Source organism: Oncorhynchus mykiss, chromosome 18 (assembly GCF_057628025.1).
Source record: "Oncorhynchus mykiss isolate SJ-2025 chromosome 18, ASM5762802v1, whole genome shotgun sequence".
NCBI classification, from domain to species: Eukaryota; Metazoa; Chordata; class Actinopteri; order Salmoniformes; family Salmonidae; genus Oncorhynchus; species Oncorhynchus mykiss.
Genome location: NC_143039.1, coordinates 13,909,645 through 13,932,511, shown reverse-complemented (window position 1 = coordinate 13,932,511; position 22,867 = coordinate 13,909,645). Strand labels below are relative to the sequence as shown.

The 22,867-nt window shown below is 47.3% G+C and overlaps 1 protein-coding gene across 18 annotated transcripts in view; it reads right to left on the bottom strand.

The window, feature by feature from the left end:
- The window catches only part of vps8 (VPS8 subunit of CORVET complex), a 109,308-nt gene extending 86,567 nt beyond the window's left edge, over positions 1-22,741 (bottom strand). For 12 of the 18 annotated variants that reach the window (XM_090207192.1, XM_090207201.1, XM_090207195.1 and 9 more), the window contains exons 1-15: positions 22,496-22,741; positions 22,055-22,123; positions 21,735-21,865; positions 21,129-21,225; positions 20,866-20,898; positions 20,272-20,326; positions 19,229-19,440; positions 19,063-19,130; positions 14,143-14,296; positions 7,574-7,633; positions 4,974-5,081; positions 4,794-4,874; positions 2,489-2,659; positions 1,575-1,649; positions 1,436-1,471 (exon numbers count right to left, since the gene is read on the bottom strand). In XM_090207192.1, coding sequence (XP_090063318.1) covers positions 1,436-1,471; positions 1,575-1,649; positions 2,489-2,659; positions 4,794-4,874; positions 4,974-5,081; positions 7,574-7,633; positions 14,143-14,296; positions 19,063-19,130; positions 19,229-19,440; positions 20,272-20,326; positions 20,866-20,898; positions 21,129-21,225; positions 21,735-21,865; positions 22,055-22,123; positions 22,496-22,567 — 1,422 coding nt within the window. In that variant the 5' untranslated portion in view covers positions 22,568-22,741. The remainder of the gene's footprint in view (positions 1-1,435; positions 1,472-1,574; positions 1,650-2,488; positions 2,660-4,793; positions 4,875-4,973; positions 5,082-7,573; positions 7,634-14,142; positions 14,297-19,062; positions 19,131-19,228; positions 19,441-20,271; positions 20,327-20,865; positions 20,899-21,128; positions 21,226-21,734; positions 21,866-22,054; positions 22,124-22,495) is intronic. The other 6 variants (XM_090207193.1, XM_090207203.1, XM_090207198.1 and 3 more) reach the window with 1 other exon arrangement.
- Between the last annotated feature and the right edge of the window lie 126 nt (positions 22,742-22,867).

The following is a 22,867-nucleotide window of genomic DNA, read 5'->3' as shown; positions in this document are numbered from 1 at the left end:
CCTCAGAGAAACAGGTCCATTAAATCCCCCTCAGAGACACAGGTCCATTAAACCCCCCTCAGATACACAGGTCCATTAAATCCCCCCTCAGAGACACACAGGTCCATTAAGTTCCCCTCAGAGACACACAGGTCCATTAAGTTCCCCTCAGAGACACACAGGTCCATTAAGTTCCCCTCAGAGACACACAGGTCCATTAAGTTCCCCTCAGAGACACAGGTCCATTAAACCCCCCTCAGAGACACAGGTCCATTAAACCCCCCTCAGAGACACAGGTCCATTAAACCCCCCTCAGAGACACAGGTCCATTAAACCCCCCTCAGAGACACAGGTCCATTAAGTTCCCCTCAGAGACACACAGGTCCATTAAGTTCCCCTCAGAGACACACAGGTCCATTAAGTTCCCCTCAGAGACACACAGGTCCATTAAACCCCCCTCAGAGACACACAGGTCCATTAAACCCCCCTCAGATACACAGGTCCATTAAACCCCCCTCAGAGACACAGGTCCATTAAACCCCCCTCAGAGACACAGGTCCATTAAACCCCCCTCAGAGACACAGGTCCATTAAACCCCCCTCAGAGATACACAGGTCCATTAAACCCCCCTCAGAGATACACAGGTCCATTAAACCCCCCTCAGAGACACAGGTCCATTAAACCCCCCTCAGAGATACACAGGTCCATTAAACCCCCCTCAGAGATACACAGGTCCATTAAACCCCCCTCAGAGACACAGGTCCATTAAACCCCCCTCAGAGACACAGGTCCATTAAACCCCCCTCAGAGACACAGGTCCATTAAACCCCCCTCAGAGACACAGGTCCATTAAACCCCCCTCAGAGACACAGGTCCATTAAATCCCCCTCAGAGACACACAGGTCCATTAAATCCCCTCAGAGAGACACAGGTCCATTAAATCCCCCTCAGAGACACAGGTCCATTAAATCCCCCTCAGAGACACAGGTCCATTAAATCCCCCTCAGAGAGACAGGTCCATTAAACCCCCCTCAGAGACACAGGTCCATTAAATCCCCCTCAGAGACACAGGTCCATTAAATCCCCCTCAGAGACACACAGGTCCATTAAATCCCCCTCAGAGAGACACAGGTCCATTAAATCCCCCTCAGAGAGACACAGGTCCATTAAATCCCCCTCAGAGAGACACAGGTCCATTAAATCCCCCTCAGAGACACAGGTCCATTAAATCCCCCTCAGAGAGACAGGTACATTAAACCCCCCTCAGAGACACAGGTCCATTAAACCCCCCTCAGATACACAGGTCCATTAAACCCCCCTCAGAGACACAGATCCATTAAATCTCCCTCAGAGACACAGATCCATTAAACCCCCCTCAGAGACACACAGGTAGAATGATATAATAGATAACCTTTAGTTTTAGACTGGTATGGTGGCAAGTCAGAGACAAACTTACCTCCCTCCAGTTCCTCAGAGTCAGGATGTGGGCTGACTGGAAGAGAGAAGGACTCAATTAGACAACGCTTGTGTTTCTACTTCAACTGTACACACACACACACACACACACACACACACACACACACACACACATCTACCTTGGTCCCCAGTAACACCATCTGTCCTGTGTAGCTGCAGACAGACTGATAGCAGGCCTTCTCTCCTACTAGGGCCTAAAACACACACTGTTAGTCTGGAGAGCAGAGGTCAAAGGCCAGGACACTGTTATTCAGAGTGAAAATCAACCATGACTGCTAATTTCTCAATAATACTTTTAGATACAAATGTGGCAAATATATGCCAAGAATCCTGAACAAGACCTTCATACGGATTCAATTATTATTTCAGGAAGATCCAAAACATCATAGTTATGATTGGTTCATGTTGACTCTGAATGACTCCATGTAGAGGTATGGGAGACAGGTGGGAGGGAATCACTGGTGACCCCCCTGCTCCTTGATTGGACAGCTTCAGTCCCCCTGAAGAGACGCTCTACTCTCTGGCTGCTTCTGATCCAGTGACGAGGACGTTGGTCCTGTGTGATTGGACAGAGCCAGCTGCTCTACAACGGGCTAGAACTAGTGATTAAAAGGTTTCATTCCAGGTAGTGGTTTGTAACCTTCCTAGCTGGTTTCAACAGTTTGATGTTTAGTAGTTAAGGTAGCGGAGACTGATTCTTCAGGGGGATAAATTAACTTGTGCAACCTTTTCCCACTAGCCAGCCTAGTCCTGTACTGTCTGACCCTGCTCCATAACCCTTAACCTTTGACCCATAAAACTTACCTGAAACCCTCTACTACCACTGACCTCTAACCCCTCACCTGTGACCTTTGCCAATGCCAGGTGATGCCTTCCCCTCTACAGCTACTGACCTATGACCCCTTTTCCATGCCCTATCACCCCTACCACTTCCCTACCATTACTTCTCAACCCTCACTATCTATCCTACCCACCGCAACTTCTCTACCGTCACCTCTGACATCTGACCCTGACCCTGACCCCTGACCCTCACCAGTGCCTGGCTGACGTTTCCCCCCGTTGCCAGCGATTTAAAATGGCTGCTGTTGTAGACCAGCTGCACCTCAGCCACGTCCAAGCTCTCCAGCTCCTCCTGGCTGGGTCGGTCCACCACACGCAGCTTCTCCCCGCTGTCCATCACCACCAGGGTACGACTGTTGATCCACTGTGGAGGGGGAGGGGAAACAATAGGTGAGTGGGTGTGAAAGAGCAAGAGAGACACAGAGAGAGAGACAAAGGGAGGCAGGGGGTGAAGGAGAGGGATAATAACATAGAGGCAGGGGGTGAAGGAGAGGGATAATAACATAGAGGCAGGGGGTGAAGGAGAGGGATAATAACAGGGAGGCAGGGGGTGAAGGAGAGGGATAATAACAGAGAGGTAGGGGGTGAAGGAGAGGGATAATAACAGGGAGGCAGGGGGTGAAGGAGAGGGATAATAACAGAGAGGTAGGGGGTGAATGAGAGGGATAATAACAGAGGCAGGGGGTGAAGGAGAGGGATAATAACAGAGTCAGGGGGTGAAGGAGAGGGATAATAACAGAGGCAGTTGGTGAAGGAGAGGGATAATAACAGAGAGGCAGGGGGTGAAGTAGAGGGATAATAACAGGGAGGCAGGGGGTGAAGGAGAGGGATAATAACAGAGAGGTAGGGGGTGAAGGAGAGGGATAATAACAAAGAGGCAGGGGGTGAAGGAGAGGGATAATAACAGAGAGGTAGGGGGTGAATGAGAGGGATAATAACAGAGGCAGGGGGTGAAGGAGAGGGATAATAACAGAGTCAGGGGGTGAAGGAGAGGGATAATAACAGAGGCAGTTGGTGAAGGAGAGGGATAATAACAGAGAGGCAGGGGGTGAAGGAGGGGGATAATAACAGAGGCAGTTGGTGAAGGAGGGTGATAATAACAGGGAGGCAGGGGGTGAAGGAGAGGGATAATAACAGAGAGGCAGGGGGTGAAGGAGAGGGATAATAACAGAGAGGCAGGGGGTGAAGTAGAGGGATAATAACAGGGAGTCAGGGGGTGAAGGAGAGGGATAATAACAGAGAGGCAGGGGGTGAAGGAGAGGGATAATAACAAAGAGGCAGGGGGTGAAGTAGAGGGATAATAACAGAGAGGCAGGGGGTGAAGGAGAGGGATAATAACAGAGAGGTAGGGGGTGAAGGAGAGGGATAATAACAGAGAGAAAGGGGGTGAAAGATGGGTATAATGACAGAGAGAAAGGGGGTAAAGAAGAGGGATAATAACAGAGAGGCAGGTGGTGAAGGAGAGGGATAATAACAGAGAGGCAGGGGGTGAAGGAGAGGGATAATAACAGAGGCAGGGGGTGAAGGAGAGGGATAATAACAGAGGCAGGGTGTGAAGGAGAGGGATAATAACAGAGAAGCAGGGGGTGAAGGAGAGGGATAATAACAGAGAGGCAGGGGGTGAAGGAGCAGGATAATAACAGGGAGTCAGGGGGTGAAGGAGAGGGATAATAACAGAGAGGCAGGGGGTGAAGTAGAGGGATAATAACAGGGAGTCAGGGGGTGAAGGAGAGGGATAATAACAGAGAGGCAGGGGGTGAAGTAGAGGGATAATAACAGGGAGTCAGGGGGTGAAGGAGAGGGATAATAACAGAGAGGCAGGGGGTGAAGGAGAGGGATAATAACAGAGAGGCAGGGGGTGAAGGAGAGGGATAATAACAGAGAGGCAGGGGGTGAAGGAGAGGGATAATAACAAAGAGGCAGGGGGTGAAGGAGAGGGATAATAACAGAGAGGCAGGGGGTGAAGGAGAGGGATAATAACAGAGAGGCAGGGGGTGAAGGAGAGGGATAATAACAAAGAGGCAGGGGGTGAAGGAGAGGGATAATAACAGAGAGAAAGGGGGTGAAGGAGAGGGATAATAACAGAGAGGCAGGGGGTGAAGGAGAGGGATAATAACAGGGAGGCAGGGGGTGAAGGAGAGGGATAATAACAGGGAGGCAGGGGGTGAAGGAGAGGGATAATAACAGAGAGGCAGAGCCAGAGCCAGAAAGCGCAACAGAACAAGGCGACAGAGAGAGACCTTGGCTGTGTTCAAAACTGTGACGTATATCATGAGTAAATTGTGACTGCCTGAGAAATAATATTGAGTAGTTATTTATAATGCAAGGTTCTTTGTAGATCAGTCAGTCTTGACTAAAAATGTCAAATCAGCTGCAACGTCAAACACGCCCATTCAGTAAGGATGAGAGGAAGGAACGGAGAAGGGCAGAGAGGGTTAAAAAGAGAAGAGATGTGGCCTGTAAAGACAGATCCTGAAGTGACATCATGTGGCACTTACATTCAGACTGATGATGTCACAGTTCAGCTGCAGCTGTCTTTGCTTGATGACATGGATGGTTCCGGTCTCATCCTTCTTCACCTGGACACAAACAGTCAGTCAGTCAACAGGACAGTAGGTTTACAAAAACTAAACAAGGAATAATGGTAACCAGGAAGTAAACAGGAAGTGAGGTGTTACCAGCAGGAAGTGTACGGTGTCTCCTCTGCAGAATGCCAGGACGGGGTTGACCACCTTCTGAACGGGGACAAACTGCCAGGCCAGCTGGGGAACACTGGTCGGGTCCGTCTGCAACATCAACAACAATAGACAGGTCTTATTCATCAGTGTCCCAAATGGCACCCTATTCCCTTTATAGTGCACTACTGTAGACCAGGGCAAATGGCACCCTATTCCCTATATAGTGCACTACTTTAGACCAGGTTAAATGACACCCTATTCCCTATATAGTGCACTACTTTAGACCAGGGCAAATGACACCCCATTCCCTTTATAGTGCACTACTTCAGACCAGGGTGCCATTTCTAGCCGTTCCAATAGGGCAGCCAATCGACGGTAAGTACTGTGGTGTATAAAATGGTTGCCAGGGTGTAGTGTGTATCAGCGAGGTGGGTGCTACAGACTGGTGGAGGATGAGGTGAATAACCCTCATACGAAGAACCTAAACAAATGCCCAGGGCCCCAGGGGCGACGGCTTGGGGCCCAGGGGCGACGGCTTAGGACCCAGGGGCGACGGCTTAGGACCGTTGTTGGAAAAAAATGTCCTCCAGCCTTTACAAAATCAGCGTCCTTTATATTCTCTCTGCCTGCTGTATGTGAACAAAACCTTATTACCGGCTCTACCACAGAGTATGATGAAGACTGATGTACTTTAATCAGTTCAGCAAATAGCTGAATCTTTATACAATGAATAGAAATTACAGGGCCTTTTCTCCTGCTCTGTTCCTAGCCAGGCAGCGTCTATAGTGCCCCCCCCCCCCAAGCCTCCAATCTCCTGTTCTGTTCCCAGCCAGGCAGCATCTATCCCCCCCCCCCCCTCCAATCTCCTGCTCTGTTCCTAGCAGTAGCTAGACATGTTATGATTGTGACATTCAATAAAGGGTTAGAGATGCGTTTATAAAAACATTATGGGTCTTTAGCGCCGTTCTACAGTGAGGCAAGAGCCCATTAGCGCAAACAACAGGGATAAGGTCACAGAGAGGGTGGGAAGGAGAGCGGGAGAGGGGGAAGAGAGGTCAGAGAAGGATAACGAGAGAGAGGAAGGGTTGTGGAGGGGGAAGAGAGGTCAGAGAAGGATAACGAGAGAGAGAGGAAGGGTTGTGAGGGGGAAGAGAGGTCAGAGAAGGATAACGATAGGAAGGGTTGTGAGGGAGAAGAGAGGTCAGAGAAGGATAATGAGAGAGAGGAAGGGTTGTGAGGGAGAAGAGAGGTCAGAGAAGGATAACGAGAGAGAGGAAGGGTTGAGGGGGAAGAGAGGTCAGAGAAGGATAACTAGAGAGAGGAAGGGTTGTGAGGGAGAAGAGAGGTCAGAGAAGGATAACGAGAGAGAGGAAGGGTTGTGAGGGAGGAGGTCAGAGAAGGATAACGAGAGAGAGGAAGGGTTGTGAGGGGGAAGAGAGGTCAGAGAAGGATAACGAGAGAGAGGAAGGGTTGTGAGGGGGAAGAGAGGTCAGAGAAGGATAACGAGAGAGAGGGTTGAGGGAGAAGAGAGGTCAGAGAAGGATAACGAGAGAGAGAGGAAGGATAACGAGAGAGAGAGGAAGGGTTGAGGGAGAAGAGAGGTCAGAGAAGGATAACGAGAGAGAGAGGAAGGATAACGAGAGAGAGGAAGGGTTGAGGGAGAAGAAAGGTCAGAGAAGGATAACGAGAGAGAGGAAGGGTTGAGGGAGAAGAGAGGTCAGAGAAGGATAACGAGAGAGAGAGGAAGGGGTGAGGGAGAAGAGAGGTCAGAGAAGGATAACGAGAGAGGAAGGGGTGAGGGAGAAGAGAGGTCAGAGAAGGATAACGAGAGAGGAAGGGTTGTGAGGGAGAAGAGAGGTCAGAGAAGGATAATGAGAGAGAGGGAGGGTTGTGAGGGAGAAGAGAGGTCAGAAGGATAACGAGAGAGAGGGAGGGTTGTGAAGGAGAAGAGAGGTCAGAGAAGGATAACGAGAGAGAGTAAGGGTTGTGAGGGAGAGGGAGAAGAGAGGTCAGAGAAGGATAACGAGAGAGAGGTGAAGGGTTGTGAGGGAGAGGGAGAAGAGAGGTCAGAGAAGGATAACGAGAGAGAGGTGAAGGGTTGTGAGGGAGAAGAGAGGTCAGAGAAGGATAACGAGAGAGAGAGGAAGGGTTGTGAGGGAGAGGGAGAAGAGAGGTCAGAGAAGGATAACGAGAGAGAGAGAGGAAGGGTTGTGAGGGAGAGGGAGAAGAGAGGTCAGAGAAGGATAACGAGAGAGAGAGAGGAAGGGTTGAGGGAGAAGAGAGGTCAGAAGGATAACGAGAGAGAGAGGAAGGGTTGTGAGGGAGAAGAGAGGTCAGAGAAGGATAACGAGAGAGAGGTGAAGGGTTGTGAGGGAGAGGGAGAAGAGAGGTCAGAGAAGGATAACGAGAGAGAGGTGAAGGGTTGTGAGGGAGAGGGGAAGGGTTGAGGGAGAAGAGAGGTCAGAGAAGGATAACGAGAGAGAGGAAGGGTTGTGAGGGAGAGGGGAAGGGTTGAGGGAGAAGAGAGGTCAGAGAAGGATAACGAGAGAGAGGTGAAGGGTTGTGAGGGAGAGGGGAAAGACCTAGATGAGAAGAGGTACCTTGCCATAGGGAAATGTCATCCACACTTTGAGAGAAGGCTTCAGTCCGATCACTAGAATCTGAAAGGAACAAACTCGTGTTGGATTGAAAACAGACAAATATTCTCAGTGGAATTGAAGAGTAAGACAAAAATAACATTAACAATGTTAACTGTAGGGTGTCAATGTAGTGTGTAGTGTATAGGGTGGAGTGTATAGTGTGTAGTGTATAGTGTGGAGTGTATAGGGTGTAGTGTATAGGGTGGAGTGTATAGTGTGTAGTGTATAGGGTGGAGTGTATAGTGTGGAGTGTATAGTGTGTAGTGTATAGGGTGGAGTGTATAGTGTGGAGTGTATAGTGTGGAGTGTATAGTGTGGAGTGTATAGTGTGGAGTGTATAGTGTGGAGTGTATAGGGTGTAGTGTATAGTGTATAGTGTGGAGCGTATAGTGTATAGGGTGGAGTGTATAGGGTGGAGTGTATAGTGTAGAGTGTATAGTGTATAGTGTATAGTGTGGAGCGTATAGTGTATAGTGTATAGGGTGGAGTGTATAGTGTGGAGCGTATAGTGTATAGTGTATAGGGTGGAGTGTATAGGGTATAGTGTATAGTGTATAGTGTGGAGCGTATAGTGTATAGTGTGTAGTGTATAGGGTGGAGTGTATAGGGTGGAGTGTATAGTGTATAGTGTATAGTGTGGAGCGTATAGTGTATAGTGTATAGGGTGGAGTGTATAGTGTATAGTGTGGAGCGTATAGTGTATAGTGTATAGGGTGGAGTGTATAGGGTATAGTGTATAGGGTATAGGGTGGAGTGTATAGGGTGGAGTGTATAGGGTGGAGTGTATAGGGTGGAGTGTATAGGGTGGAGTGTGGAGTGTATAGTGTGGAGTGTATAGTGTATAGTGTGTAGTGTATAGGGTGGAGTGTATAGGGTGGAGTGTATAGGGTGTAGTGTATAGTGTATAGTGTGGAGCGTATAGTGTATAGGGTGGAGTGTATAGGGTGGAGTGTATAGGGTGTAGTGTATAGTGTATAGTGTGGAGCGTATAGTGTATAGTGTATAGGGTGGAGTGTATAGGGTGGAGTGTATAGGGTATAGGGTGGAGTGTATAGGGTGGAGTGTGGAGTGTATAGGGTATAGTGTGGAGTGTATAGGGTATAGTGTGTAGTGTATAGTGTATAGTGTGGAGTGTATAGGGTATAGTGTGTAGGGTGTAGTGTATAGGGTATAGTGTGTAGGATATAGTGTATAGTGTATAGGGTGTAGGGTGGAGTGTGTAGGGTGTATGGTGTAGTGTGTAGTGTGTAGTGTGTAGTGTGTAGTGTGTAGTGTATAGAGTGTATAGCGTGTAGGGTGTAGTGTGTAGCGTGTAGGGTGTAGTGTATAGTGTGTAGGGTGTAGTGTATAGTGTGTAGTGTATAGTGTGTAGTGTATAGGGTATAGGGTGTAGTGTGTAGTGTGTAGTGTATAGGGTGTAGTGTGTCGGGTGTAGTGTATAGGGTATAGGGTGTAGTGTGTAGTGTATAGTGTGTAGTGTGTAGGGTGTAGGGTGTAGTGTATAGGGTGTAGTGTGTAGGGTGTAGTGTATAATGTGTAGTGTATAGGGTGTAGGATGTAGTGCATAGTGTATAGTGTGTAGTGTGTAGTGTATAGGGTATAGGGTGTAGTGTGTAGTGTGTAGTGTATAGTGTGTAGTGTGTAGGGTGTAGGGTGTGTAGTGTATAGGGTGTAGGATGTAGTGCATAGTGTATAGTGTGTAGTGTATAGGGTATAGGGTGTAGTGTGTAGTGTGTAGTGTATAGGGTGTAGGGTGTAGGGTGTAGTGTAGTGTGTAGCGTGTAGTGTGTAGTGTGTAGTGTAAAGTGTATAGTGTGTAGCGTGTAGTGTATAGTGTGTAGGGTATAGTGTGTAGGGCAGGGGTGTCAAAGTCAAATGGACGGAGGGCCAAATAAAAAAATCAGCTACAAGACGAGGGCCGGACTGTTCGAATGTTCATTGAAAAATGTTTAAATGACGCATATAGTCTAGTGAACCTAATTGAACCTACTGAAAACCTAACAAATATATTACAATATGATCAGATAAATAAAGCAATATTTTCTTATGGCTCTGTCAGTAATCTTTAATTTTCAACAGACACAAAAGACAAATTTCCTTTATATAAATATCCCCATAACATGAACATTAAATGAAAGAAACCGGTATTCAAGGCACCATCAGTAGACTATATTTTCTATTTTAGCAAAAGTGGGCTAAATTTACTTCAAAGAAAAAACAATAATAGCAATTTTCTATCATCCACTCAACTGAAATATTTTTAAAATATAATTGGATTGAAATACAAAAAAATAAAGTGCAAAAATCTATTAATCAAAAACAACACTTTGTTTAAGGAGAAGTAACATGCAGTGAAAACAAATATTAAATTTTAACTTTTAAACTTGAACTGAGTAAAAACTCTAAATATGTGATTGCACAGTAATGTTCACTTGTTTGAGGTTGAGGGTGATACTTGGTGGTGTCCCATCTTTTCCACAAGTTCATCAATGTTCGGGGTAAGGCTCTGAGCTGAAGAAATCCTCAGAATTGAGTGGAGGTGTTCAGCAGTAAGTCGACTTCTGTGTGATGTTTTGTTCAGGTTCATCAAAGAAAACAGTTGTTCACACAGGTATGTGCTGCCAAACATAGACAACGTTTGAGCAGCCTGGATGCGCAGCTGGGGCATTGTGCCGGGGAGGAAACGGGCGAACTCCGCAGCACCCACTGCCGCATATTTTGCCCTCAGTGCATCATTGCATTGGAGGTCAATCAACTCCATTTGGAGGTTTGGTGGTGAGCTTTCCACGTCAACAGCAAATGGGTTACCGAGCAGTTCCAACCTGCTTTTTTGTGCTTCAAAGTCAGCAAATCGGCGTCGAAAGTCAGCGGCAAGCATACCTATTTTATCAGCCAACTGTGTGCTCGGGAACGCACTGGTAGAGAGCTTCTCTTTCATGGTCTGGCAGCTGGGAAAGTGGCTCAAATTTTCTTTCCGCATCTGCGTCTCCCACAGAGTCAGTTTGGTTTTAAATGCCTTCACTGTACTGTACATATCAGAGATGACACGATCCCGACCCTGCAGCTGCAAGTTTATTGCATTCAGATGACTCGTAATGTCACACAGAAAAGCCATTTCACACAGAAACATTTCGTCTCGGAGTTGTGTTGTGTCTTTCCCTTTGCTGTCCAAGAACAGACAAATCTCCTCACGAAGCTCGAAACATCTTTGAAGCACCTTTCCCTGGCTTAGCCATCGCACCTCTGTGTGATAAGGCAAATCACCATGCTCCGTTTCTAACTCCGTCAGAAATGCCTTGAACTGGCGGTGATTCAAACCTTTGGCTCTGATAAAGTTAACTGTGCGCGTGATGATGCTCATTACATGCTCCATTTTCAAGGCTTTACCGCACAACGCTTCCTGGTGTATGATACAATGATAAGCTGTCAGCTCACCTGTCGCGTTTTCCTCTTGCATCTTTTCCCGTATCTTCGCCACCAGTCCGCTCCTGTGTCCACACATCGCAGGTGCTCCGTCGGTTGTCAAACCCACGAGTTTTTCCCAAGGCAGCTCCATCTCATTTACACATCTTGACACCTCTTCATACAAATCATGCCCCGTAGTTGTGCCATGCATAGGACGTAAAGCCAAAAACTCCTCTGTCACGCTTAGGTTGGAGTCCACTCCGCGGATGAAAATTGACAACTGGGCAATGTCAGAAATGTCGGTGCTCTCATCCACAGCCAAGGAATATGCAATAAAATCTTTTCCCTTTTTCACAAGCTGCTCTTTTAGATTGATGGACAACTGGTCTACTCTCTCGGCAATGGTGTTTCTGCTCAGACTCACATTTAAAAAGAGTTGCCTTTTTTCTGGGCAAACTTCGTCACAAACTTTAATCATGCAGTTTTTGATGAAATCCCCCTCCGTAAATGGCCGGGCTGATTTAGCGATCTCTTCTGCCAAAATAAAACTGGCCTTGACAGTTGCGTCCGCGTGTGTGTCCGCGTGTTTCGTTTCATAATGTCGTCTCAGATTATACTCTTTCAGTACCGCCACACTTTCTCCACACAGAAGACACACAGGTTTTCCAGCTACCTTCGTGAACATATACTCCGACTCCCACCTTGTTTGAAACCCCCGGTTCTCAGTATCCACCTTCCGTTTTGCCATTTTTGATGGGTATCTGAAAGTTAATTTTACTGTGATGCTGACGACTGCTGTGCCAATAAATATTGAAATGAAGCAGCCTACTGCTCGGTGCGTCACCTTTGCATTGTGGGAAATGTAGTATTGGTGCGTGTAAAAGATCTGCGGGCTGCCGGCTTGCTGCGGGCCGGTTCTAATAATAAATCAAGATCATCCCAGGGGCCGTAAAAAACCTTCTTGCGGGCCGGATGTGGCCCGCGGGCCTTGACTCTGACATATGTGGTGTAGGGTGTAGTGTATAGTGTGTCGGGTGTAGTGTATAGTGTATAGTGTGTAGCGTGTAGCGTGTAGGGTGAAGGGTGTAGTGTATAGTGTGTAGGGTGTAGTGTATAGTGTGTAGGGTGAAGTGTGTAGGGTGAAGTGTGTAGGGTGTAGGGTGTAGGGTGTAGTGTATAGTGTACAGTACTGTGTACTGTGTAGGATTCAGCTGCAGGGCTGTTAATTCTTTAGCAGATGGTCAGGGGTCCAGAACATAATTACAAATCATTTCTAGACTGCAAATTGACCGCAAGAAGCCCAAACAGATAACATGACTTAAACATAATCATTTCAAACCTTGCTTACATTTTTAATACGATCACGTACACTCTGTGGCCAGTTTATTAGGTAAACCATCTAGTACTGGGTCAGACCCCCCCCCCTTTGCCTCCAGAACAGCCTGAATTTTCCAGGACATGGAAACATTGCTCAATTGGTATCAAGGGACCCTAACGCGTGGCAGGAATAGGGACCCTAACGCGTGGCAGGAATAGGGACCCTAACGCGTGGCAGGAATAGGGACCCTAACGCGTGGCAGGAATAGGGACCCTAACGCGTGGCAGGAATACACCACCAGTCTTTACCTTTGACCCCAGGCAGAGGCTTACACCACATCCTGACTGCCATCGCCATGACGAAACATTCATCAGACCAGGCAGTGTTTTTCCACTACTTAACTGTCAGTGTTGGTGATGGCCTGCCCACTGCAGCAGTGTTGGTGATGGCCTGCCCACTGCAGCAGTGTTGGTGATGGCCTGCCCACTGCAGTAGTGTTGGTGATGGCCTGCCCACTGCAGCAGTGTTGGTGATGGCCTGCCCACTGTAGCAGTGTTGGTGATGGCCTGCCCACTGCAGCAGTGTTGGTGATGGCCTGCCCACTGCAGCAGTGTTGGTGATGGCCTGCCCACTGCAGCAGTGTTGGTGATGGCCTGCCCACTGCAGCAGTGTTGGTGATGGCCTGCCCACTGCAGTAGTGTTGGTGATGGCCTGCCCACTGCAGCAGTGTTGGTGATGGCCTGCCCACTGCAGCAGTGTTGGTGATGGCCTGCCCACTGCAGCAGTTTGTCCTTGTTTGTAGCTGATAGGACCCCGGTGTGGTCGTCTGCTGCGATAGCCCATCCGTGACAAGGAGCGATGAGTTGTGTGTTTCGAGAGGCCGTTCAGATGCCATTATTTGCTTGTTTGTGGCCAGCCTGTTAGTTCCCACGATTCTTACCATTCTCCTTCAACGAGCTGTTTTCTCCCACAGGACTTCCGCTGACTAGATGTTCTGTTTGTCACACCATTCTTCGGATGGCAGGGTAGCCTAGTGGTTAGAGTGTTGTACTAGTAACCGAAAGGTTACGATGAGTAAGGTTACTAGTACAGATTTGTACCTTGTCAGCACGGGGGTTTGAACTTGCAACCTTTCGGTTACTAGTACAACACTCTAACCACTAGGCTACCCTGCCATCCAAAGAATGGTGTGACAAACAGAACATCCAGTCAGCGGAAGTCCTGTGGGAGAAAACAGTTTGTTGAAGGAGCATGGTAAGAATCGTGGGAACTAACAGGCTGGCCACAAACAAGCAAAGGCCGTCATTGAAAATAAGAATTTGTTCTTAACTGACATGCCTGGTTAAATAAAGGTAAAATAAAATAAAAAATAAAAACACTAGAGATTGTCGTGCGTGAAAAGCCCAGGAGGCTGTCAGTTTCTGAGATCCTGGATCTTACCACGTCGCTTAGGTCGTTTAGACCATTCTAACGTTCAATCCAACAGTAACTGAATGCCTTGATGCCTGCTTTATATACCAAGCCACATGACTCACTGTCTGTAGGAGCAAACCATTTTGGTGAACGGGGGGGGGTGTACCTAATAAACTGGCCACTCAGTGTATCCCTCTCTATTATCTGTGGGAATACTGGGGAACATATTTCCAAAATTAAAATCATTTGGAGCTGATTTGCTGGTGATTTCACCTTTTTTTTTTGTCCAACAATAAAATATTTTTAGAAAAATAAGTTGTATTTTTTTTTGCTCAGAAAACAAGGGGGGGTCAAATAATTGTCGCCAGTTGGGGAAACCTGGTACAGGGTTTACCTTAGTAAGAGAGGCCATGGCCAGGAGAGAGTACTGTGTGATGGGGTGATCCTTCAGGTCCGGAGCGGTAAGGAGAGGCTCCACATTACACACCTCTCCCTTAGAGCCACTGAACAGACAACGAGACTCACATGTACGCATCCCCATCAACCTCCTACACGCAGAGAGAGAGAGAGAGAGAGAGCGAGAGAGCGAGAGGCAGAGAGAGAGGAGGGAGGAGAGCGACATTTTGAGAGAGAGAGAGAGGAGGGGGGAGAGAAAGAGAGAGGAGAGAGGAGAGAGAGCGAGAGGCAGAGAGAGGAGGGAGGAGAGCGACATTGAGAGAGAGAGAGAGGAGTGAGAGGAAGAGAGAGAAAAAGAGAGAGGAGGGAGGGAGGGGGAGAAGAGGAGAGAGAAGAGGGAGGAGGGGAGAGAGAATAGGGAGGAGGGTAGAGAGAAGAGGGAGGAGGGTAGAGAGAAGAGGGAGGAGGGTAGAGAGAAGAGGGAGGAGGGTAGAGAGAAGAGGGAGGAGGGTAGAGAGAAGAGGGAGGAGGGTAGAGAGAAGAGGGAGGAGGGGAGAGAGAAGAGGGAGGAGGGAAAGGAGAGTGAGAGAGAACAAAACAACTAAAGATATACAAAAACAAGCTCCTCACAGACTAACAAAATAAACATAACTCCAGTCCCAAAGTAGGACTGTGGTTCATTAGAACAATATTGAATATCCTATTTCCCCTAAAGCCCTCACATTCTGACATGCACACACGCAGTACAGAACAGAGTGTAAAAGTCCCAAACAGCACCCTATGGGCCCTGGTCAGATGTAGTGCACTTTATAGGGAATAGGGTGCCATTTGGGACACGGCCTTAGAGAAGCCAGAAAACCAAAAAAGTACTTATCCCCCCATTTCCATTAATCTGACCTGAATAAGAGAGACAGCTTTGTATAATAATGTCAAACAGAGCAGGGGTCATTCTATCTCACTGTAATACCTCATTACACACACACACACACACACACACACACACACACACCCTGTCTCGCTGTAATACCTCATTAAAATAATGTACTGTTAGACTGTGGTTACAGACAGTGACAGGGGTGCTTGAATGTATAGGAAGACCATGTGAGGGTCCAAAATAAACCAACTACAGAGCCTTCAGAAAGTATTCACACCCCTCGACATCCTACCACATTCTGTTGTGTTACAGCCCGAATTTAAAATGGATTGCATTTAGATGTTTTTGTCACAATACCACATAATGTCAAAGTGGATTTTTATTTTATTTTATTATTTTTACAAATTAATTTAACATGAAAAGCTGAAATGTTTTGAGTCAATAAGTAATCAACCCCTTTGTTATTGCAAGCCGAAATAAGTACTGGAGTAAAAATGTGCTTAAACAAGTCCCATAAGTTGCAATAGTAGTGTGTACCTCATCTCTGTACCCAACTCATACAATTATCTGTAAGGTCCCTTTCAGTAGAGCAAAGAATTTCAAACACAGATTCAACCACAAAGACCAGGGAGGTTTTCCAATGCCTCACAAAGAAGGGCTCCTATTGGTAGATGGGTAAAAAAAAAAAAAAAAACATGAAATATTCCTTTCAGGTGAAGTTATTAATTACAATATGGATGGTGTCACTACAAAGATACAGGCGTCCTTCCTAACTCAGTTGCCGGAGAGGAAGGAAACTGCTCATGGATTTCACCATGAGGCCAATGGTGACTTTAAAACGGTTACAGAGTTTAATGGCTGTGTTGGGAGAAAACTGAGGATGGGTCAACAACATTTGTAGTTACTCCACAATAATAACCTCATTGAGTGAAAAGGTGGAAGCCTGTACAGAATACAAATATTCCAAAACATGCATCCTGTTTGCAACACGGCACTAAAGTTATACTGCAAAAAAAACAACATTACTGAGTACCACTCTCCATATTTTAAAGCATAGTGGTGGCTGCATCATGTTATGAGTATGCTTGTCATCTTTCAGGATAAACCCATTAATGTAATGTAGCTAAGCACAGGCAAAATCCAAGAGGAAAACCTGGTTCAGTCTGCTTTCCACCAGACACTGGGAGATGAATTCCGTCCACACCAGACGTTAACCCTAACCTCACTCGACCCTAACTCTAACCTAACCCGACCCTAACCCCACCCGACCTTAACCTCAGCCTAACCCTAACCCCACCCTAACCCAACAAACTCTAACCCCACCTGACCCTAACTCTAACCTAACCCCACCCGACCCTAACCCCACGCGACCCTAACCCCACGCGACCCTAACCCCACGCGACCCTAACCTAACCCCACCCAACCCCCACCCTAACCTCACCCCTAACCTAACCCCACATGACCCTAACCTAACTCTAACCACACCCAACACTAAACCCAACTCTAATCTAACCCCACCCGACCCTAACCCAACCCCACGCGACCCTAACCCCACACGACCCTAACCTAACCCCACCTGACCCTAACCCCACCTGACCCTAACCTAACCCTTTTACAGTCTGGGCCTGCTATAGTCTGGGCCTGCTACAGTCTGTTACAGTCTGGGCCTGCTACAGACTTGGCCTGCTACAGACTGGGCCTGTTATATTTAGGGCCTGTAACAGACTGGGTCTGTTATAAACTGTTATAGCCTGGGTCTGTTACGGACTGGGCCTGTTATAGTCTGGGCCTGTTATAGTCTGGGCCTGTTATAGTCTGGGCCTGCTACGGCCTGGGCCTGCTATAGACTGGGCCTGCTATAGACTGATATAGACTGGGCCTGTTATGGTCTGGGACCATTATGGACTGGGCCTGGAATAGTCTGGGTCTGTTACAGACTGGGCCTGTTATTGACCGGGCCTGCTATGGTCTGGGCCTGTTATAGACTGTTATAGTCTGGGCCTGTTATAGTCTGGGCCTGCTACGGCCTGGGCCTGCTACGGCCTGGGCCTGCTGTAGTTTGTTACAGTCTGGGTCTGTTATAAACTGTTATAGACTGGGTCTGTTACGGACTGGGCCTGTTATAGTCTGGGCCTGTTATAGTCTGGGCCTGCTGTAGACTGGGCCTGCTATAGACAGATATAGACTGGGCCTGTTATAGTCTGGGTCTGTTATAAACTGTTATAGCCTGGGCCTGTTATAGTCTGGGCCTGTTATAGTCTGGGCCTGTTATAGTCTGGGCCTGCTACGGCCTGGGCCTGCTATAGACTGGGTCTGCTATAGACTGATATAGACTGGGCCTGTTATGGTCTGGGACCATTATGGACTGGGCCTGGAATAGTCTGGGTCTGTTACAGACTGGGCCTGTTATTGACCGGGCCTGCTATGGTCTGGGCCTGTTATAGACTGTTATAGTCTGGGCCTGTTATAGTCTGGGCCTGCTACGGCCTGGGCCTGCTACGGCCTGGGCCTGCTGTAGTTTGTTACAGTCTGGGTCTGTTATAAACTGTTATAGCCTGGGTCTGTTACGGACTGGGCCTGTTATAGTCTGGGCCTGTTATAGTCTGGGCCTGCTGTAGACTGGGCCTGCTATAGACAGATATAGACTGGGCCTGTTATAGTCTGGGTCTGTTATAAACTGTTATAGCCTGGGCCTGTTATAGTCTGGGCCTGTTATAGTCTGGGCCTGCTACGGCCTGGGCCTGCTATAGACTGATATAGACTGGGCCTGTTATGGTCTGGGACCATTATGGACTGGGCCTGGAATAGTCTGGGTCTGTTACAGACTGGGCCTGTTATTGACCGGGCCTGCTATGGTCTGGGCCTGTTATAGACTGTTATAGTCTGGGCCTGTTATAGTCTGGGCCTGTTATAGTCTGGGCCTGCTACGGCCTGGGCCTGCTACGGCCTGGGCCTGCTACGGCCTGGGCCTGCTGTAGTTTGTTACAGTCTGGCCCTGTTATAGACTGGGCCTGCTATAGACTGGGCCTGCTATAGACTGGGCCTGCTATAGACTGATATAGACTGGGCCTGTTATGTGGGCTGCAACAGGCTACAGAATGTCCCGTTTGTCTTTTGTGGGCTGGAACAGCCTACAGAATGTCCTGTTTGTCTTTTGTGGACGGCAACAGGCTACAGAATGTCCCGTTTGTCTTTTGTGGACGGCAACAGGCTACAGAATGTCCCGTTTGTCTTTTGTGGACGGCAACAGGCTACAGAATGTCCTGTTTGTCTTTTGTGGACGGCAACAGGCTACAGAATGTCCCGTTTGTCTTTTGTGGACGGCAACAGGCTACAGAATGTCCCGTTTGTCTTTTGAGGACGGCAACAGCCTACAGAATGTCCCGTTTGTCTTTTGTGGACGGCAACAGGCTACAGAATGTCCCGTTTGTCTTTTGTGGACGGCAACAGGCTACAGAATGTCCCGTTTGTCTTTTGAGGACGGCAACAGGCTACAGAATGTCCCGTTTGTCTTTTGAGGACGGCAACAGGCTACAGAATGTCCCGTTTGTCTTTTGAGGACGGCAACAGGCTACAGAATGTCCTGTTTGCCTCTGTTTCCACCCATTGGTTTAAATATCCACCTACACCATGTTCACCAGAGTGCAGTTGTAGATAAAACCTTCATGTTGTTGTACTGTATTTGGCCCTAAAAGTGACGCTTACACACTAATGCCAGATAAACACAAGGAAAGATAAAACTCAATGTAGCCGATAGATATGCAAACTAATTATACATTTATGGATTGTTTTGATGCATTGTTTTCCCTTTATTCAACCGGCACGCCACCCACCCGCCCTTCATCCACACAATATTACACGGCACGCCACCCACCCACCCTTCATCCACACAATATTACATGGCCCTAAACCCACCCGCCCACAGTGTCCGCGGGGACTGCATGTTGAGTCAACCAGCACATCACTCCTAGTGTCTGCAGAGCAATACTGCCCCCTGTCAGTCACTGCAGGTAACTTCACACACACACACACAATGAGTATTACCTGAAAGCCAGCTCAAACACAGAGCCACCGCTGTCGTTGCACACTGCCAGCGTAGGGTCATCGGTGAACTGAGACAGAGAGAGAGGGACAACCGAGGAGTTCAATAGAGACGATCTGAGCAGAAGACACGTTTCAATTCAACTTGACTTGTTCACAGACAGACTACCTTGACATGTAAGATGGCGGTGCCGGGTGGGTGGGCGTCGGTAATGGTTCGCAGAAGCTTCCCATTGGCCAGATCCCACATGGTGATATGTCCCTTGGCGAAGCCACAGAGCAGGCGGGTGCAGTCGTGGTTGATGCTGAGGGCGGAGACGGCGCCGTACTCCGCCCCTGTCGCCGTGCTTCCCAAGCACAAACGGAGAGCCTGGTTTAGATCTGAAGGAGAAAAACGCATTACCCATCAGGCAACGCACTGTGGAGCCAAGCACTATGGGAGAGGCCGCTCTTAACTCTTATACTGTCATAGAACAACAACCGACACTGGGACAGTCCGTCTTTATAAACATATGGAGATCAGTCAAAACACATGTTCTGCTGACAGCATGAACCAAAAACATGCTGCACACAGTAGTGAATGACAACCACACTACATACAACAACACATGTCTGGACCAGCCGGATGAACGACACAGACAAACGACCTTATTCAAAAACCACCCGGAGAAATGAAATAGCACGTGCAGACAATATGACAACATGCCGATGTTGAGCCCAATGTCTACAATATGACTGTACAGAGAGACAGAGAAACAGAGACAGAGATCGAGACAGAAAGAGAGAGAGACAGAGACAAAGAGACAGAGAAACAGAGAGACAGAGAAAGAGAGACAGAGACAGATCGAGACAGAGATCGAGCCTGAGGTTGAGACAGAGAAAGAGAGAGAGACTGAGACAGAGACAGAGAGATAGAGACAGAGAGAAACAGAGATCGAGACAAAGAGAGAGAGAGAGACAGAGAGAGAGAGAAAGAGAGAGAGACACAGAGCTATTGGAAGAATGTACCTTTTCCTGTCCATTCAGAGTTAGCCCAGACAGACAGAGAGACAACAACCAACTAAATATATAACAATCTTCAGTTGAATTCAGAGTTCACACAACCTCAACTTAGTTAGTTAGTTACTACCTTGTCCTTAACCATGCATTGCACTGGCTCATGTCAATGATTATATGACTGCAGTACTAATCACTGATATGTTAAGGACTTACCAAACACTAGAGCCAGGCCATGAGACGTTCCCACTACGATCACACCAGACACAGTCTAGAAACAGAGAAGACATTTAACTCGAGAAGAGGACCAGTCTAGAAACAGAGAGAAGAGGACCAGTCTAGAAACAGAGAGAAGAGGACCAGTCTAGAAAGAGAGAAGACATTTAACTAGAGAAGAGGACCAGTGTAGAAACAGAGAGAAGAGGACCAGTCTAGAAAGAGAGAAGACATTTAACTAGAGAAGAGGACCAGTGTAGAAACAGAGAGAAGACAGTGTAGAAACAGAGAGAATACAGTGTAGAAACAGAGAGAAGACAGTGTAGAAACAGAGAGAAGACAGTGTAGAAACAGAGAGAAGACTGTGTAGAAACAGAGAGAAGACCGTGTAGAAACAGAGAGAAGACCGTGTAGAAACAGAGAGAAGACCGTGTAGAAACAGAGAGAAGACCGTGTAGAAACAGAGAGAAGACCGTGTAGAAACAGAGAGAAGACAGTGAAGAAACAGAGAGAAGACAGTGAAGAAACAGAGAGAAGACAGTCTAGAAAGGGTGAAAGCAGCACTACAGTATAGTATGTGATGACTGTACTTACTACTGCAGTTGGCAGTCCAGCATCTACTTTGTCCTGAAGAACAAGGAAGGAAAAAGTACATTTCAGTGATGCATGACAAAATGTACAAATTGAAAGCTGTGTGGTGTTGTGTTGTGCGTGTTGTGTTTGTGGTGTTTGTGTGTGGTGTTGGTTGTGTGGTGTTGGTGGTGGTGTGTGTGTGTGGTGTTGGTTGTGAGTGTGGTGTGTGTGTGTGTGGTGTTGGTTGTGAGTGTGGTGGGTGTGTGTGTGTGTGTGTGACTCACAGCGGCTGAGACTATCTGAGCAGAGATGCCTTTCAGGATGCTGTGTCGGAGCACAGAGCCATGGACTGTAGTGCTGAGCTCCACTGTCTTCCTCTTCCTACACACACACCACACACACACACACCACACGGATAGACTGTTAAATTAGAATCTCAGTTGTGATGACAAATGTCAGTTAACTATACCCGTAATGCATAATGTAACCTGCTGAATACAGCCCATCACAGAAGGGTCTCAAAACCTGCCCATTGGGAGTTAGGTTAAGGGTTAAGGTTACATTTAGTGTTTGGGAAAATAGGATGTTGGATTGGGAATCCATTCTTTGGTCCCCACAAGGATAGCGATACAAAACTGTGAAGTCCTCACTAGAATAGCAAACCAACTAAAATTCAGAGAAGTGAGGACATTTTGCCAGTCCTCACTTGTAAAAAGGCTATTTTAGGCTTATGGGTTAGGTATAAGGTTAGGATTAGAATTAAGGGTTAGGTTTAGGGAAAACATAATTTTCAATGGGAATCAATTGTTGGTCCCCATAAAGCCCTCACAAGTATTGTAAGACATAGCTGAGAGAGAGAGTGTGTGTGTGCGCGTGTGTGTGTGTGCTACCGTTTGAGGTGTGTGCGGTCTCCGCTGTCGGAGCTGGCCAGTGAGGAGGTCTCACAGGAGTGGGCGTCGATGTTCTCTGTGTTCAGCAGACACGTGTCCTCCAGGATGAAGGGCTCCTCCTCATCCTCAGGCTAAAACAGGAGACGGAAGAATCACAACTGTTAGCCCAGATATGGATGTAGGGCTGGCTACCCCAATGTGTTGACTTCCTTACACAACATTGTATTGTTCTGTAAGAAGTCGGGGAGCTAGAAGCTGTCAGATTCCTGCAGCATTTGAAATGGAATATGTATAGTTATTGAAAGATGAGAGCCAGTTACCTCATTCAGGATGCTCTCCAGGGTAGGCGGGGTGTCAACTTGGGGAATGTCAAACTCTTTATCGTCGATCTGAGGAGAATAGATAAGGTATGCAATATGTGTTCAGCACAATGAAGTCTATCGAGCTCCGTGGTCGCTCTAGTCATAGACATCTCATTATATTACTATTCTACCTAATTCTATGGTTCTAGCGATCTTTAATCGGATATTAAACGTATATCGTGGCTGTGCTAAGCCAAAGAAAGCACAACAAAGTAGCCCACTAGCATGCTACACATTTGACAACCAGCGAAATAAGACTAATGCTAGCTACAGCTTTAATTGCACAAACAAACTCTCATATTTAGCGCATCTATCCCCCCAAAAATGCTAGGTTTAGCTATCTATCAAGAAAACCAAAAACTGTTGAGAAACAGCCATAAGCGCGACAGTCCCACTCACCGTATCTATTTCCATTAAATTGAGCTGGGATGACGCAGAAACCAAACTGCGTGTATCTGGTGATTCTGACATTGTAAGAGGTCAAATATATTAATATAGATACACAACGAAACAATATCTAGATTATTAGCAAGTTAGCGGTATCACATCTCTCCGATTCCACTCTTCCTTGTTGTACCGGAAGAATGGTGTGTCACGTGATGTGTCACGTGATACGTCACGGCTCGAGGGGTGTGTTCAGTGTTCGGAAAGGTTCGGAAACATTTTGTCTTGAGCGAATAATACCAACAAAAAGTGTGGATTTTGTATAATAATTCACACCTTTTTTTTGTTGAGTGAAATGAATTAGTTCAGTATTGCCAGCTAGCTTCC